Raw genomic sequence first — 18,340 nt, 5'->3', positions numbered from 1 at the left:
CTACCTCGACCACAGATCGTCTACACCTACCATAGGTTCTACATTAATATCTAAGTCGCGACTTCCGTGGAGATCCTGGTCTTGGTCAGCTAATGAGGCAGCCAGCTGTTGTTGGATGAAGGCGATAGTCGGGGCCGCCTCTATTGGGTCGACGTATCCTGTCGCCTTACCTCCGGGGAAGATTAATACCTGCTAACTGTTTCTCTAAAATGTAGGGCATACCCTTGGCGGCGTTCTTTCCCAAAACCGCCGACCCAGGCCGCAGGGTAGCCAGTGCGGTATCCCTCACTGCCGGCGCCTGGAAGAGAGGGCGTAGATTAGATTTAAGAATCACTTAAAACTAAAACTTAAAGTATAACTTAAACTAGATGCCTTAAGTTAAAGTGAATGATGAAAACTTAAGCATTAAAACAGAAGCGGAGCAGCTACCGGAGATGGAATACTTACCCCGTCTAAAAGCTGGCTCACCAGATCGTAACATATGGTACACGTCTCATGGTACCAGACCTGGATGTTCCCGTGCAGAGTCGCGCATGGAGCATGGGACCGGCAACTTTCGGTCCACCCCATGGGTCCTGAAGTGTGGCGGCGCATCCCGGATGCTCACAGTTGGTGGCCTGTAAGTGGGAAGACACATGAGTATCTTAAAGAATAACACTTACAGGCTAAAGGACAGAAGAACTCCGTTGCATGCCGGAGCTCGGAAAAAATTTGGGCATAACCCCTCCCTGCTTCGCCTGAATAGGCTATAATCCCGGAGAGATCCGGTAAGATATGGAAGGGAGGGGGGGACGGTTTAAGGTACTTAAGATAAACTTATAGTTAACCTAATCACACTTAAACCTAAAACTCAAACGAACCGGACCGAGTCCAGTGCGTAGCGGAGTGTAGTAACTCCGCAATACAGTAAGGTTAGTAGGGACCCACTGTATGTTCCGGTCCACTCTACTGGGTGGACTAATAACTTTCCGCTGGATGCCAGGACTCCGGTAGGAAAGGAGCCCTGGTAAGGAGGGAAAGAGCGAGACGACATACAGGCTCGAGCTAGCCCGGAGCGACAAGGTAGCAACGGATGGGGGGAAGGGCCAGTACCCCCCAACACGTTACCATCCGGCCGGACCGAGAAGCCGGAGAGGTCGAGACCAGTCTGGGTCTGTCCCGTCTCCCAAGTCCCTCCGCCTGGGGGGAGAGAGGGAGGCAGGCTCGGGTAAGAGGAGCGAGCATGGCAGACCGACACGCACCTCCCCCGACTCTATGGAAGAGCGGGAGGGGGGGGGAAGGTGACTGGGCAGGCGTCTGGCTGTCTCGTGATCACGTAGTGACCACGAGGCGGTAAGACCAAAACAAGACAACTAAGCCTAGGACAAATCAGCTGATCAGAGAGATGCTATGGGGAAGCAACTGAACTGAAAAGCAGTAGCATATAGGCCCACTGGACCAAAACCAACTGATCAGAGAGATGCTATATGGAAGCAACCGAACTGATGAGCGGTAGTATAGGCTCAATGAGCCAGGACCTAGGCTAAGCCAGACGCCTAACAATCTAACCATAACAAAATACATAGTATAATTAATCAAAAATAAAAGAAAGAAAGCAATATAGTAGGAGAAAAAATCCAGGAGTGTACGACTAACCCGAAGGCAAGTCTACCACTCAAAGCTAGTCAGAGGCCGATACAAAGAGCCGGGACTAGGGTCTGGATAGAAGGAGCCTACATAAGGTAAAAGACATGCATGCATGACAAACCTGAGTAGACAGTACCCTAAGTAAAACGGATAACAATATATATAGAGCGTACACAGACAAGGGGATGTTCTAGGTATGGGAGACCCAGAACGAACCCAGCACGAGGCAGAACCATGCTGCCATGCTTCCGACCCCGAGTACGTATTTATACCTAAAAAACGGCAAATACTGTCTCGGGACCGGAAAAAACCAACTAACCATAAATACTGAGTACTTAACTTAGCTGCTGCGATAGCTGCACGCTCCATTATAGTAAAAATCCAACGAAAGGGCACAAAAAACACAGAGAGAAAAATAGCACAAGTGACTCGTGTGCGCTAACTTAAAAGGATGGCCACCAGAGGCGCAGCAGTCGGCAGCATGGGATGGAGTAGTAGTAGTACGAGCTGCTCACTCTGTGGGTCGGCTCTCCTCTTGGAGGGTTTTTGTAGTGGGAGATTTCTATTGGCTTTTGGCTCGTGGTAGTGGTCTCACTCGCCTAGTGTTCATACCGACACCCTCTTGGAGGGTGAGCGAGTCAGTTATACTGACCTTTTTCTTTATTTTATTTATTCTCTGGTATGTGTTAGTACATTTACCCTAGAAATAATAGATTAAAGGATATTTCGCGCAGCGACACGAGCTGAGCCCAGAAATGCAGTGGAACTTCAGCTTTTGTACCTATGTTCCAGAACATCTCATGAAATCTGAAATATATGAATCCAAAATAATAATTCTTTTAAGGAATATTGTAAATCCAGTTAATGCATTCCAGACACCCAAACATATTTTTAAAAATACATTTTATTTAGAATAAACAGTTTTACATACAGAAAACAATGAGAAATAAATATAAATGACTAATGAAATGGATGAATAAACATTTAACATCACTCTTTCCCTTAAGGAAGACGGAGAGGAGGGGAGAGGGAGGAAGAGGGGTTATTGTTTGGGAGGGGAATCCCCCTACAGAAGGACTTTGATTATCAAAGACCTATCTGGGGTTATTTCTCTTTATTTTTTACTGGCACTATCTAGGGTTACTTCCCTCTTCGTTATTTACAGGCACTAGGACCAGCTTGAAAGTCGTCACTGGAGCCCTGTCACACAAAACTGTCCACAGAACTTTGTATCTGATGTCTTTGAAATTTGCCTAAAATAAAATAAGGCATGGTCATTGAACGTGTTGGAGACATGGATTACATCTTTGTAGTGATGATAGTTCTCCACAAAATTTTTTACCTCTCCACTGTGCAAACACATTCTTAATCACTGAAGTAGGCACATTATGTATGCCAGTTTGCTTTTTGAATTTTTCAAACCAGCCTATGCTGGCCTTAAATTCACTAACAGCAGCAGCACTTGTAGGCATTTTCTTGCTGAGACCGGCACGCAACATCCTTCACTTTTCACAAATTATCGCCTCTGACACACTGTTTCCCATTAATTGTTTTTAGTTGATCCAAACCAATGACAACTTCTCAGTATCTTCAAGTAGTTGCAACCTCTGTTTTGTTAAGTTGTTACTGCTTTCGCAACATCAGTTGCCTTGATTTCTTTTCTTTTTGCTAGGATGGAGCTGTTGTTGATATGGACTTGCAGTACATCTTAGCAAGATCAGCCACACGTACGCAATGTTCATACTTTGCTGCAAGTTCTTTCTTAAATTCTATACGGGCAGTTCCTGGTTATTGGCGGGGGTTCTGTTCTTGGCAGGGTACTCATAAGTGAAAACCGCCATTAACTGAATCTCGGCAATTCATAGGCACTGGTTAATGGTGTTTATGTAAAGTATGCCATGGTGCCATAACTCTACTATCCGCACCTTATGGCGCAGATAACAAAACTCGGTCCGTTATAGCACCATAAATCGCTGATTTTATGGTGCTAGACAAGCGCCATAAAACTGGATCACCCTGAACCGAGTCCACTGATAACCGGGGACTGCCTGGGTGTTTCTCGCCTTTTTGACAGAAGGGCTGGTACTGGGAACTTTCTTTGGCCCCTTGATGGCTTATTTAGCAATTGCACTCAAATAAAAAAGAAAAAAGGCACAAAAAATAATGAATACAAGGGCAGAATGGGTCACAGAACATGGGCTGCTTTATTTGAGCCCTCGTTATGGGCCTAGTCACGAGTGGGCCCTGGAAGGAATGTTTCTGGGGATACGAATTTCAAAGAAATGTACAAAACCTAAGTCAAAATTTTATCGGAAAAGTCAATGAAAACGGAATTGTAGAAAAACTAGGGCATATAAAATCTGAGGTTTGACTGTAACACAAAAATATAGTATAATTATGGAATGTTGCTGTGCAGAGAATCCTTTAATAAGTGAATTTTCCACAATTTATTTGGTTTATGTTCCACAGAAAAATCCACAACTAAATGAAGTCACTAAATCACAACTGCGATATAAGGGGTGTCCACTGTATACGAACTCAGGCAGTGCATGAGTACTTTTTCCATATTTTATGCAGACAGGATTACTATTGTATTTGCTACTAAATCCATCAGCTTTCAAGACCCCCATTAAAATTTCTAATGAAATAATCAGGTTTTGACATAGGGAAAACCTATTTTTGGTAGCCACTGTGAGTCCTCAAAGGCATTATCCTTATGTCCCATCCCCCCCTATAAGATAGACCAACCAATAGTCTTATTTTTTCTCATTTTCTTTATAACTGCTATACATGATAGTATTATACTGACTAATAAAATAAGCTCCTTTATATGATGGGTATGGAAAGCTCTATGATTATTTTCTATGCATGCAATGTAAATGAACATTTTTTTCATTTTAAACAGGTTCCTGCGCCAGATTTTACAGTCAGTGCCACCTATTTTAGAAGTTCTAGGCATCCTCCTATTTATCTTAATAATATTTACAACCTTGGGATTCTATTTCTTCAGTCCAAACAAAGAAGATCCTTACTTTTCAACTTTCCTCCAAGGATTTGTTTCCTTGTATGTTTTGCTCACCACAGCAAAGTAAGTGTATACTACATAATTCCATTATATCTCATTAACAGTTTCCATATCCTTTAGATTGCATGTGAAATTGCACAATAGCAATATCTCTTATATTTTAGATTAATGGCTAAATTTTTGGAAATATAAATATGTTAGTTTTGAAAATGATGCACCATTAGGTAAATTGATAACAGTCAGTCCATATAATGTTAACTTCCAAGTATTAGATATGATGACATGACTTTAAAATGTTGGTATATCATCATGCTTTACTTCTTATAACATTTTCCATTATACTTCCGTTTTACATTATTTAGGATGAATGTTACTTGCTGTTAATGATAGCTTATATCTCTGCACTGATAGGCGAGTTGGCATTCAAACAAAAAAATCAAATGGCTTCCCGGATGACTGTCTAGTACACCTGTTCTCCACCAGGTGTGTTTCAAATGTTTTAGCTTTTGTCAGAATTCTCCTTGCCACCACTGTGTATAGGTGCTTGTTGGTATTTCATGGCTGTTTGCTGTTATCATGGTACTACTGTACTACATTTATTTTTCCAAGGATGCCTCCACTGGAATCAAGGCTAAGAAAGTCAAGTTCCATAGGACGATTACTGTGTTAGCAGGATGTGGATTTTTTAGGAGAATAAATGTGAGGAAGAGGGATTTTTGAAGGACTTTCTTGTTAAGTTCATTAGCAGAGGAAGAAAAGGGAAGCAGATAGATTGAGAAAGCAATTAGTTGTCAGGTTATCAACCTGCCCCCTTCTCCACGTGCTTTGGCTGTAGTTATCCATACTCAGTCTAAGCTTTTCATTTGCTAATGCATTCTAGGCTTTTCCTTTGCTAGCGCTTTAGTTAGTACTAAGACTTCTGGTTTAGCTCTGCCTTCTGTTCTTCTTTTGGTTGAGGAAAAGTGTATTGAGAATTCAGAAGAGGACATAGCCTAAACCTTATTTTGGAACAAAGTCAGGTCCTCCTCGTCCTCCTCCTAAACTGAGGTGTCTTCTTCCTTGCTGGCAGACATCATCAGGTCTTACAAATCCTGGTCTGTCAGTGGGTCAGGGTGGGGATCAATGAGGATGCTAACTTCATCCTTGGTGATGTCATCAAAGCCTTCACCAACAGGAATCCTTGCCCCCTCAATGTGACACCACCTTGACGTGCTGAGGGGGCTCTTGAACCCTAGGAATCTGTTCCTGAGTTTGAGTCCAAGAGTCTCATGTATTATTAATTTTTTGGAGAAATTTTATGGAATTTTCCACTTTTTGTAAAATATTACTGCTTAGGTGAGTCTGAGAAGGGATCGTGCTTTGGAAGGAGTTTGCATTCAAAGCTAATTGTGGGAGTTGTGGTGGTTTTTGCCACCTGATATGGTTTGGACCTAAGAGATAGTGATGGGCTTTTCCTATTGCTATCTTGAGAGCGGAACCATCTCCAGGGATCGGCCCATCGGAATCCAGGGGGGGCTGGTGTTTGGGGATGGGACTCCTGGCTTCTGCTCGGAAGCCCACCAATACGTTTGGAGTGGGGAGCCAGTCCCCATTAGTGGGGGCAGAACTCCCAGCAGGCAGATTGGCTTATACCTGGGCCACTGCAATTATATTGATGCTATCCCGATGTGCCATTAATAAATTTCTACAGCACTCCATGATACAGTTAAATACAACTCTACAAACTGTTGCTATGTCAGTCATCTTGGAAAAGAGGATAACAATGCTCCTTATACCTTCCATCAGATCTTGCTTTTAACAGTGAAGATATTCAGTCCTTAATTAACCAACTTCCAGCTTCTTTAATTCTCTTAGGAGATTTTAATGCCAACAACTCCCTCTGGGGAATTTGGTTTCCAGACAGTAAAGGGAAATTAATTGAAGACCTTATTGATAGGAATGATGTTACCCTATATAATAATGGGCCAATGACTTTCCACAGCATTCATGCTCATCATTTCTCTGCACTGAACCTTAGTATCTCTTCAACAAGTATCCACCTTGATTTTAGTTGGTCTGTTAACGAAAATTTAAATGGGAGTGATTATTACCTGGTCCATTTGAAGTATACTCGGAATGGTTCATCTGAAGTTTTACTGAAGTGGAAGGTATAGGATGCAGACTGGGATAAATTCAGTAAGGGTGTCGATCTAGATAGGGAGTTTGAGTCATTTCATTCTTATCTAGATGCTTGTGATTACTTTATTGAATCTACTCTGAAGAGTGCTGAAGGCTCGATTCCCAAAACAAATGGCAAACCTCATAGACCTGCAGTTCCCTGGTGGAATAAGACTTGTGATATTCTGAGGAAAGTTACTAGGAAGTGCTACAGATGTTACAAAACTAGTGGCTCTCCTCAGTCTAAATTACCAATCTACAAACATGCTTTTGCCAAGCAATGGCACTTTTATAAGAAAGCCAAAAGAGAAAGTTGGCTTTATTTTAATGGAATAAACTCAAAGACTCCACTGAAAGTGGTGTGGCACAAAATAAGGCAACGGAGTGGGAAATTTGTAGCATCACCATTACCCTCATTAAAAATAAATGACTATGGCCACAGAGCCCACTGAAGTTGCCAATGAGCTAGGAGAACACTTCTAAAGTTTCCAGTGCCAACAATGATTCTCAAGAATATAAAAAAATTAGAAATTCTGAAATGACTCTTAAATTTGATTCAGGAAAATCTGAACCATACAACTCAAGTTTTCCTTGAGAGAATTACGGAAGGTGCTCTAATCTAGTGAAACTGCAACTCCAGGTGAGGATACATTCATATATGAAAGGCTTAAACACTTCCCATGTGATGCCAAAAAACATTCACTCAAGATTATAAACAAAATATGGGAAACTGAAATTTTACCCAGTGACTGGAAAATATCCACAGTTGTTACTATTAAAAAGCCTAATAAAGATGCTTCCCTAGCCACCAGCTATAAACCAATAGCTCTTACTAGCTGTGTGTGTAAGCTGATGGAGAAAAGGATAAATACTAGATTAATTTGGCACTTAGAAACTATAGGATTAATATCATCACTTCAATTTGATTTCAGGAAAAACTGCTCCACCCTTGATCCCTTGCAGAGGCTGACCAACCAAAAGCAGCAAGGATTCGCCAAACAGTATCAGACTTTCGGATTATTTTTTGACCTCAAAAAATTGTATGACTGCCTGGAGAATGGGCATCATGAAACAATTGCACAAGATGGGCATTTGGGGAAGAATGATCAGATTTACATATTCCTTTTTAACGGACAGATTTTTTAAGGTAATGGGAAACTCTCTCCCAGCCTTTTGTGCAGGAGGAAGGAGTACCCCAAGGAAGCGTTCTAAGTGTAACACTTTTCAGTGGCAATGATCAGTGTGGTTGGAAAAAATCTTGCCTCCTTAAATGAAGTGCTCGCTTTTTGTCGATGACCATTCAATATACTATACAGGATATGATTCATTGTCAGTATATAAACATCTGCAAAGGTCTATTAAAGGGATTTTGACATAGGAAAAATCTGTAGCACGCATTTCTAGGTATAAATTGATGCTAAATATACCAGAGAAAAAGCTAAAAGGAATGCTGAAGTTACTACCCTCAGCTCGAACACCATAGGGCGTCGGTATAAGCACAGGGGCGAGTGGAGGCCACTACCACAGGTCTTCTGCCAATTAGAAGATTCCCTTCAAAGTCCCTCTCTAGGCAAGTGCCGTTACAAGGACTACCACATCTACCTTCCGCTCGCTACTACTACAACTCACGCCTTGTAGCTTCATTCCTGGATTACGCACCCAAGCTTGGGCTGGCTACAGGATGGGGACCAGGAAAAGAGAGAGGGATGGGTTCACCGGGCAACACAGGTTTTCCCACAGAAATAGATTTTTCCTTTGTCAAAATCCCTTTTCTGGGTTCGACCTTGTCGGCCGGTGAAATAGTATCAGAGAATGGCCATACAAGCTTGGAAGATACAAAATCAAAAGATATAAGGAACAATAAAACTTAAATGTTCTCTTAAGATTAAGTTTAATAACCAATGTAGAAAAAAGAAAACTTAAATGTACTCTTAAAATTAACCTAAATATACTCTTAAATTAAGTTTAATAACCAATGTAAATCAATAAAATACAATGGTAGGACAGGAGGAACCAATATGACCAGATTCATACTATTCTGGAAAACCACAGGTAAGGAATACAAAAATGACAAATGTAAACTATGTACAAGTCCGGCAATGGATTGACAAGTAAACCAGCCCGGAACCAGAGGGAGATAGGTAGGGATTACGAGCGAGGCAGGTAGTAAAGAGTGAGTATCAAGGGAAATTTAAGCTGAAAAGAGGAATAGAAAATAGAGTTCTAAGACTAGGTCATCTCAGGGGAGACGATGCGCCCTGCAGCCACTGCTGAATATTTAAGGGCCTCTAAACTCTTGAGATAGTGGCGTCTAAATACTGCCAGAGATTTCCAACCCGTATATTTCTTCAGATCCTCGAAGTTCATATTGTGAAAATAGTTAATCGAAGTAGCCACTGCTCGGATATCATGGACGTGAGGGACTGAATCCGGATTGCCTTGTTTAATGAAATAAAGGATTTGTTGTCTAATGCCTTTTAAGGAAATGGTATTGCCTTTCTCTCTAATAAAAAGAGGACCTGAAGACTTTTCAGAAGTTCTGGCCAGATAAGACTTTAGTGTGATAATAGGACACAATGATGAGTCCTGTGTGAGAAGTATAATTTTCCATGGAGCCCACCTGTTTTGTGGGTCTTCATTCTTGGCCAAGAATTTCCGATCTGGTGATAGTAGAACTTCACCCGACGGGAGGAAATCGATGTGATTTGGGTCTCTAGAGAGAGCAGACAGTTCAGATATTCTGGCGCCTGAAGCCAGACTCATTAAGAATTAATGTTTTTCTGAGAAGGGTTATATATGAGCATGAATCATTATCAGTGTCAGAGGCCAATTTGAGTACATCGTTTAAAAACCAGGAGACCGTGTGGGGACGGTCCGCTGGTCTCAGACGGGCACATGCTCAAGGTATAGAAGAGAAGTACGAATCTGTCAAATCAATATTAAAGCCAAGCTGAAAAATCTTCCTGAAGGCAGATTTGGTTGTAGTAATGGTACTAGCAGCTAGACCTTTCTCAAACAGGGTTCTAAAGAACGAAATTGCCAGATTCGTAGCAATCTTTTGGGCATCTGATTCTTTTAGAAAGATGGCCAATTTCTTTACTGCAGAATCATACTGTCTGAGTGTTGATTCTTTTTTATCCGATTCTATGAACAGGATGTTTAGTGGATCGATACTAGCATCCTTCTGAGCCGCAAACTTCATGAAGTCCATAAAGTTAGGGCATTTAGAATTCTTGAGGAAGCTGACACAGTCCAAGTTTGTACTACCAGAGTCAGTTCTGGACAGGGAATCCGTCTGGGGCGGAGATTCAACTCTAGTAGAAGAGGAAACCAATTGCTCTTCGGCCAGTTGGGTGCAACCAATGCCACCTGTCCTGTGAAGGATCTGAGTTTGTGCGGGACTTTCATCAGGAGGTTTACTGGTGGAAATAGGTAAATTTTCTGCCAACTGTTCCAGTCTATGGACATCGCATCTGTGGTGGGAGCTAGAGGGTTCAGGTTGGGAGTCACATAACACGGGAGTTTGTGATTGGACTCCATGGCGAACAGGTCTACCTGAAGGCCCGGGATTTGATTGCAAATCCAACGGAACGACTTCACGTCCAAGGACCACTCCGACTCCAGTAGAGTTGTTCTGGATAGTTAGTCTGCGATGACATTCCTTACTTTTGCCAGGTGAGTAGCTGACAGGTGCCAATAATTTTTCGTCGCTAACGAAAAAATCGAAATCATTACATGATTTACTTTGCTCGACCTGGAGCCTCCTCTGTTTATGTAATGAACTATGACTGCACTGTCCGAGACTAATCTTACATGACTGTTTTTGACTGGAGCCAGACGTTTTAAGGTCAGAAAAATGGCCATTGCTTCTAGGACATTGATGTGGAACTGGCGGAATGTATTCGACCACGTTCCTTGAACTTTCTTGTACTGGGAGTAGCCCCACCAACCGCTCACAAAGGCGTCCGTGTGGACTATCAGAGACGATGGGGGAAATTGCAGTGGCACTGACTTGGAGAGACTCCGGGGTTCCGTCCACGGACGGAGCCTTTTCTTCAATATCGGCGGAATCAGAGAGATCTTGTCTCTGAATTCGTTATTGGCTCTCTTCCACCAGACTCGATTGATATCCTTCAGCCTGGCTTTCAACAGGACGTCTGTTATTGAGGCAAACTGAAGCGAACCTAGAATTCTCTCTTGGGTACTAGGAGAAGCCTTTTTGTTCCTGAGGAACTGTCTCGTAGCCTTCGCTATCTCTGCACTTCTTTGATGGGAGAGATAGCTTGTGTAAGTTTAGGTCCCATTGGATTCCCAACCATTGAAAGCGGGACGCCGGGATGAGGCAAGACTTTCCCTTGTTTATCTCGAAACCCAGATACTCTAGGAATTCTATTACTTTGGCTGTTGCTTTGCACACTCCTCGTCATTGGTTGCCCAAATGAGCCAGTCGTCTAGGTAAGCCACTAGCATTACCCCTTGGGCTCTTAGTTCTTGCACTACTGTCTCTCCTAATTTTGTGAATATTCTGGGTGCTATGTTGACCCCGAATGGCATGACTCTGAATGAGTAAGCTTGTTTTCCTAGTTTGAAGCCTAGGTATGGAGAGAAGTTTCTTGCTATCGGAACATGATAGTAAGCGTCTGTAAGATCTATAGAGGTGGTGACGACCCCATGGGGAAGTAAGGTCCGCACCTGCGAGACGGTCAGCATGCGGAACTTGTCGCATTGAATGTATGAGTTGAGACGGGACAGGTCCAGAATCACTCTTCGTTTGTCTGAGTCCTTCTTTGGCACACTGAACAGACGTCCTTGGAATTTCAGGCGATTGACTTTCTTTATTGCCTTCTTTTGGAGGAGATCTTTGGCATAGTCAAGTAGGTCTGTCGTTGGAGTCTGGTGGAAACTGACTGGTGGAGGAGGCCCTTTCTCCCATTTCCACCCTAGACCTTTCAATACTATGCTGTGGGCCCATGAACTGAAGGTCCAGTGGTCCCGAAAGAGATACAGCCTCCCGCCCACCTGCGGGGTCTCACTGGTTGGTTGTGGTCTTACCTCCCCTGCCTCCCCTGAAGCCTCTGCCTCTAGAGCCACCTCTGCCAGAAGGCACCTCTGGCTCTGCTACTCCCTGCATGTTTATTGTAGCCGCGAAATGCTCCTCGTGACTCAAAAGAGGCGTTGAAGGCTGGGGAGGCTACTAAGGCTGTTGAAGTCGAAGGTTGCTGAGTCGGTGGACTCTGTACCAGGACAAACTGCTGCTGTGGCTGAGCCTTGGATGTTGAAGGCTTGCCGATCTGGGAGATAGGGACCGCCTGGACAACTGTCTGAGGATGAGAGGACTGGTAAGGCTGGAATTTCCCAGGCCTCTTCCTAGGTTTGATTGTGGTCGGGGGTCTCAGACTTCCTTTTGAAAGGAAGTCCCCAACGGACACGAAGGTTCTGGTTAGCTCTAGCTGCCTTGCTGAGGACGTTGTTAGCCGCGTCCTCAGGGAAGAGGTTGGCGCCCCAGATCAAAGCCTTTATGAGCCTGTTTGGTTCGTGCCTTATGGAAGCATTCGCGAAGACATGCTTCCTGCAGGCTCGCCTAGCCACTATAAAGTCATACAGGTCCGACTGGAAGGCCTGTAATAGTGACTTTGTGTGGACTCGAAATAGAGACTCATCCGCGAACATCATATCAATCAACTCCGCCGAGGTGACTGAGTTAATCGACCTACTCTGCCTGCATCTTGCCTCGAATTCCCATTTGACCATGGGGCCTGGAATTCTAGGTAAACATTCAGTGAACTGGGCGGAGGCACACTCTGGGTCGAGTCTGCCCACCGTGAACGTAGCTGGAGCATCAGTCCAAAACTATATATCGCCGGGGAAGAGCAAAGCGGTAGCCTCTGTCTCTTTTAATTGAGGTAAAGGTTTTTCCTCTACCGCGGCTTGTAGAGTCAACTCCACCACCTTCGACGTGCAAGGAGTCAGAACTCCTTGTGGGGCCACAAACATCTTGAAGCATCCTTTATGGGGCGTCAATTTTCTGTTGACGCAGTCCCATTCTGTAAGGGTGTGGACCCATGCAGACTGGGCTTGGTCTCTAGGGTAGATGACTGTCTCCTTCGGGACTTTGCCTACCCTGACTAGCGCATCTTTGGCTAGTCTAGCGTAGCCCGGAAAGGGAAATTGAAGGCCCGCCGGGAAGAACTCAAAGTCCTCTACCGGCCAAGTTCTGCAACCTTCGATTGTCAGTTTTCCGTCCGAGAATGGGACGTGCAGAGCTAACCGCCACGGGTTGCTGTTCTTGAATGGCAGCAGCTTTGATGCGTCCGGTACTGTCACAGACTGTGGCTTGGTCCCGGACTGGAGGATTCCGGACACTAATTCCTCCTGGGCTTGGAGCCTCTTGGTCAGAGATAAGATCGATTGACCCGAGGTCTCCAGGCCTGAGGCGAGTCGAGTGGACACCGAATCGAGTTTGGTGTCCACTACCTTGCTCATCTTCATCATCAGAAGATTTGCAAAGGCCTCCTGGTCAAAGCCAGACTCTGTCGGCTTGGCCTTGGAGGACCTGGCTCTCGACCCCTTGGGTGGGGAAGAAGCCTTGGAAGAGGAAGTCGACGGCTTGGGGGCCGAAGACGACCTGACAGTCTTCCGGAGCAGGCTTGGATCCCTTTGGAAGGGATCTTGTCTTCCAAGCCTTGACCTTGGGGATGACCGAGGCCGATCTATCCCAAGTAGGGGCAGACTTGGTAGGAAAGCCCTGGAAAGAAGGGGGACCTTACAAACCTTACATCTTGTTCGGGTTGCCCCAGGTCCCTCAGTGTGAGGCACCTCTAATGTCTACCTGAGAGTTGCTAGCACATCTTCCAGTATATTTTGCATCTTCCAATCTTGGATGGTCTGGGATGCAGCTGAGATATTTGTCAAGCTTATTCTTAAACACATCTACGCTCACTCCTGATATATTCCTCAGGTGAGCTGGCAACGCATTGAATAGACGCTGCATTATCGATGCTGGTGCATAATAGATTAATGTTCTGTGTGCTTTCCTTATTTTTCCTGGTATAGTTTTGGGCACTATTAATCTACCTCTGCTTGCTCTTTCTGATATTTTTAGGCTCCATGATGTTTTCGGCTATTCCTTCTATCTGTTTCCATGCCTGAATTATCATGTAGCGTTCTCTTCTCCTTTCTAGACTATATAATTTTAGAAATTGTAGTCTTTCCCAGTAGTCAAGATCCTTAACCCTTAAACGCCAAAGCAGTAAAAAAAAAATTGTCTCCCGTGTGCCGGAGGTGTTTCGGAGTGAGCGCGGAAGCGGGAAAAATATTTTTTTCAAAAAAACACAGCGCGCTTAGTTTTCAAGATTATGAGTTCATTTCTGGGCTCAGTTCGTGTCGCTGCGCGAAATATCCCTTTAATCCATTATTTCTAAGGTAAATGAACTAACAAATACCAGAGAATAAATAAAATAAAGAAAAAGGTCAGTATAACTGACTCGCTCACCCTCCAGGAGGGCGTCGGTATGAACACTAGGGTGAGTGAGACCACTACCACGAACCTCTTACCAATAGAAATCTCCTACGACAAAACCCCCACAAGAGGGGAGCCGACCCACAGAATGGGCAGCGACTACTACTACTCCACCCCACGCTACTGACTGCTGCGCCTCTGGTGGCCATCCTTTCTGTTAGCACGTGCCTCATCGGACGTACTTTTTTTTTTTGTCTCTGTGAATTTCGTGCCCCTTTGTGAGGATTTTATCTAGTAATGGAGCGTTCAGCCATCGCATCAGCTAAGTTAAGTATTCCGTAAGGTTCCTACTTAGTTTTTTCCAGCCTTGAGTCAGTATTTGCCGTTTTTTAGGTATAAATGCTGGCTCGCGGCCGGAAGCATGGCGGCATTGTTCTGCCTCGTGGCGGGTTCGTTCTTGGTCTTCCATACCTAGAACCTTCCCTTTTACTTTACGCTCTATTACTGTTTATCTATATTATGTTAGGCGATCCAGCCTGCATTGGTTTATGTCATGCATGCATGTCTTCCTTTACCTTGCGTAGGCACTTCGTTTCTATCCAGACCCTAGCCACAGCTCTTAGTATCGGCCCCGGCTAGCTTTGAGTGGTAGACTTTCTCTCGGGTTAGTCGTACACTCCTGGATTTTTTCTCCTACTGTTTTATTTTCCCTACTTTCATTTTAATTTAAGTTTTAGTGATTTTATGTATTTTGGGTTAGCCTACGACGTCTGGCACGTTAGCGTAGCCTAGGTTCATTATATCATGGTCCCCATCAGTTTTGTTGCTTCCTCTCATCAGTTTTTGTTGCATCTACGATAGCATCTCGCTGATCAGTTTTGGGTTGCATTAACCTAGGCTATGTTTTTCGTGAGTTTTTATCGAGTTTTCCGCTTTGTGGTCCCATGTGATCGCGATTCAGCAGCGCCCGTCCAGTCACCCTGCCCTCCTCCCGCTCTCCCATAGAGCTGGGGGGAGGGAGGTCCGTCCTCGCTCGCACCACCCGGGCCTGTCTCCCTCTCTCCCTACGCGGAGGGAGTAGGGGAGGCTGGACAGACACAGGACTGGACTTGACCGTTCTCTCTGCTTCACGGTGCTTTGTTGTGACGGGGTAGGGGGATTGGCCTTCCCCCTCCTCTGTTGCTCCGTTGCCCCGATGTTTGCTCGAGTCTGTCTCGCCCTCTCGCCCCTTCCCGGATTGTCGGTGCTTTTTTATCTTACCGGAGCTCCATCAATCACGAGGAAGGGAGCTGGTTCCCCGCTTGCGGGCGGACCTCAGGCGTACAGTTGGTCTTTTAACTAACCATCCCATCTCGTCGGTATAACGGGAGACGAACACCTCCGCGTCCCGGAACCATTCCGGAATTTAGTGCTAATTTATGCTTAAGTGTATTATAAGTTTATTTTAAGCTATCATAAGTTTAATTTAAGCTAGCTTAAGCCAGGTTCCTCCCTTACCTCTGTTTTCACACCGGATCACTCCGGGGTTATAGCCTATTCAGGCGGTAAGGGAGGGGTTATGCCCAAAATTTTTTCGCTCTCCGGCATGCATCGGAGTTCTAATTAGCCTGTAAGTGATGTCTTTTATGGTACTCATGTATCCTTCCACTTACAGACCACCAACTGTGAGCATCCGGGATGTAACGCCATGCTCCAAGACCCCTGCGGACATGAAGTCTGCAGGTCCCACGCTCCGTGCGCGACTCCGCATGGGAATCTGCAGGTCTGGTTCCACGAAACCTGCACTATTTGTTATGATCTCGTGGGTCAGTTTTTAGACGGGGTAAGTATTTCCAACTCCATACATGAATTTTAATGACTGTTTTAGATCTTAAGTTTAATTTTAGTCTTTTATTTTAAGCTTAAGCTCTCTTTATGTTGGGAATTACATCCCCGAAAACTTTTTAGGTTGAGCCTAGTCTTAGTTTAAGGTTTAATTTCAAGTTTAAACTTAAAACTAATGAACGCCCTCTCTTCCAGGCTGCTGCCATTAGAGAGACCGCTCTGGCAACCCTGAGGGCTTGGGTCGGCGGATTTGGGAAGAACGCCGCCAAGGGACAGCCCTACATCCTGGAGAAGAGGATGGCTGTCCTGCTGTTCCCCGGCGGCAAGTCGACTGGTTACGTCGACCCGCAGAAGCAGCCCCGACTATGGCGGCGATCCAACAGCAGATCGCCACTTCAATGAAGGAACCAGGCCACGATATCTCATCGGAAGTCGCGACACTGGATTTGAATGTTGAACCGATGGTAGGTGTTGACGACCTGTTGGTCGAGGTAGGTACGTTGGACGCCCAAGGGCTTCCCTTGGGCGCCACTGGATCTTCTTCTCCTGCTAATTCTCCAGCTTCCTTCCAAGGCTTTACAGGAGCTGAGCTCCTTTATGCTTCACCCAGTGCTTCGGTGAAACCCAAGGTGAAGGGCCAGAGGGTACAGAAAACCCTTAAAAAGACGTCGTCGTCGTCCAAAAAGACTTCGTCGGCGTCAACATCTCGTAAGTCTCCGGCTACAAACCCCGGAGCAGAGAAGTCTAGAGCTTCTGCTTCAAGCTCGAAGTCCTCTAAGAGCAGGTCTTCCAAGGAGAGGCCTCGTACTCCGGCTGAGCCTGCAGTCTCTCCTCTCCCCTTGGTACCTGTTCCGAGTTATCCCTCCACCTCCGCAGCAGCTCCGGCTTTGGATCCCAATGCTGGATTGTTGCAACAGATGGGAGACTTGGTCGGCTCTCTGAGGAGCAGCATGGAGCAGATGTTCTCCTGGTTGTCCGATAGGATTACGTCTCAGGACAATATAACTGCCGGACTTAACCAGGCCCCTCTAGCTACTCCTCCAGCATTCGGTGCTGGACTGCTTCAGCTCCCACCTCATGACTCTCTGCCTCCGTTCTCTATGAACAACCCCTGGAGAGTGGCGTCATACGCCCCTTTCCAGGACGGCCTTATTTCTATCCCGGAATGTGGCACTCGAAGGATCGAGGACTTCGAGTTCTACCCGGAAGGCCTCCAACCGCCGTTCATTGGCTACGCCAGACTTACTGACGCAGCCATGACTAGAGAAGATAAGGTACCGAAGGAGACAGTCCTCTACTCCCGTGACCAGGCTCAAAGAGAATGGCTCAGGTGTTTAGAGGAGATGGATTGTTCAAACACGAGAATACAAGCCTTTAAGAGTCCCTTCACCATTTTTACGATGGAGGAGGGAACTCCTCTTCCCTTCTTAACCAAGATAGCAACGGTCACCATTCCGGCTGCCCTGAAAGGTGAATCGTTACCACAATTAAGGGAAGCAGACCCCACATCTCCTTTGCTCCCTTCACTTGGAGATCTGTGGGAAGATTTGCCTAACACCTTCTCAACTGGCAAGCTCAAACCAGACTGCGCTATGGATCAGTTCGGCGAGAAGCTGCCTAGGCTTCCTGACAGCCTCATTCAAGCTGAATTTGAGGCCAAGTCTAGGCTTGCCAGGTCCATGAATACCATGGCAATGACAGAAGTAGCGGCTCTTTCTTATGCTTCAGAGCCGCTCTTCAAGCTCCTGACTAAGTCCCAGACGCATACCGTCCAGTCTGATCTGTTTGAGTTTGCTACAGCTAGGGTTAACTGCTGGAAGCATGTCCTCCAGGAAGCAACTATTCGACATGAGCCGAATAAGTTGCTTTCCTCCAACATCTGGGGGGCAGACCTCTTTCCTGAGTCGATGGTCAAGGAGGTCCAAGCTGAAGCAACAAGGCTCAACCGAGCCTTAAGGATCGTTGCGGTCTCACAGCTAAGAGACGCCAAGATCAAGCTACAAAAGGTAAGACACAGAAAGAAACTTAAACGTTACCAGCTTACCTAAAAAGAAGCAGAGCAACGTTTGTTTTTCCCACCCAGGCTGTTTCGGCTGTACCTATGGTACAATCAGCAACCCAACCCTCTACTTCTAAGGCTCAGTCACAACCGATTTATGTGATTTCCCCCCAGCCTCAGCCTTCCACCTCCTACGCTGTCTCCCCAGCCTTTAACTAAGTGTTCGAGGGCCAGGCCTTTCAGCACTATC

The 18,340-nt window shown here is 45.3% G+C and overlaps 1 protein-coding gene across 1 annotated transcript in view; it reads left to right on the top strand.

Annotated features, from left to right (window-relative positions):
• LOC135219761 (two pore channel protein 1-like) overlaps nucleotides 1-18,340 on the top strand; it is a gene marked incomplete in the record, with an annotated part of 767,111 nt that overhangs the window by 225,517 nt on the left and 523,254 nt on the right. The window contains 1 exon segment of the mRNA XM_064256806.1: nucleotides 4,532-4,714. Within this exon segment, the coding sequence (XP_064112876.1) occupies nucleotides 4,532-4,714 (183 nt within the window).

The sequence above is a fragment of the Macrobrachium nipponense genome, chromosome 1 (genome assembly GCF_015104395.2).
Source record: "Macrobrachium nipponense isolate FS-2020 chromosome 1, ASM1510439v2, whole genome shotgun sequence".
Taxonomy (NCBI): domain Eukaryota; kingdom Metazoa; phylum Arthropoda; class Malacostraca; order Decapoda; family Palaemonidae; genus Macrobrachium; species Macrobrachium nipponense.
The sequence above is the reverse complement of the archived record's forward strand: the minus strand, read 5'-3'. Positions and strand labels throughout refer to the sequence as shown.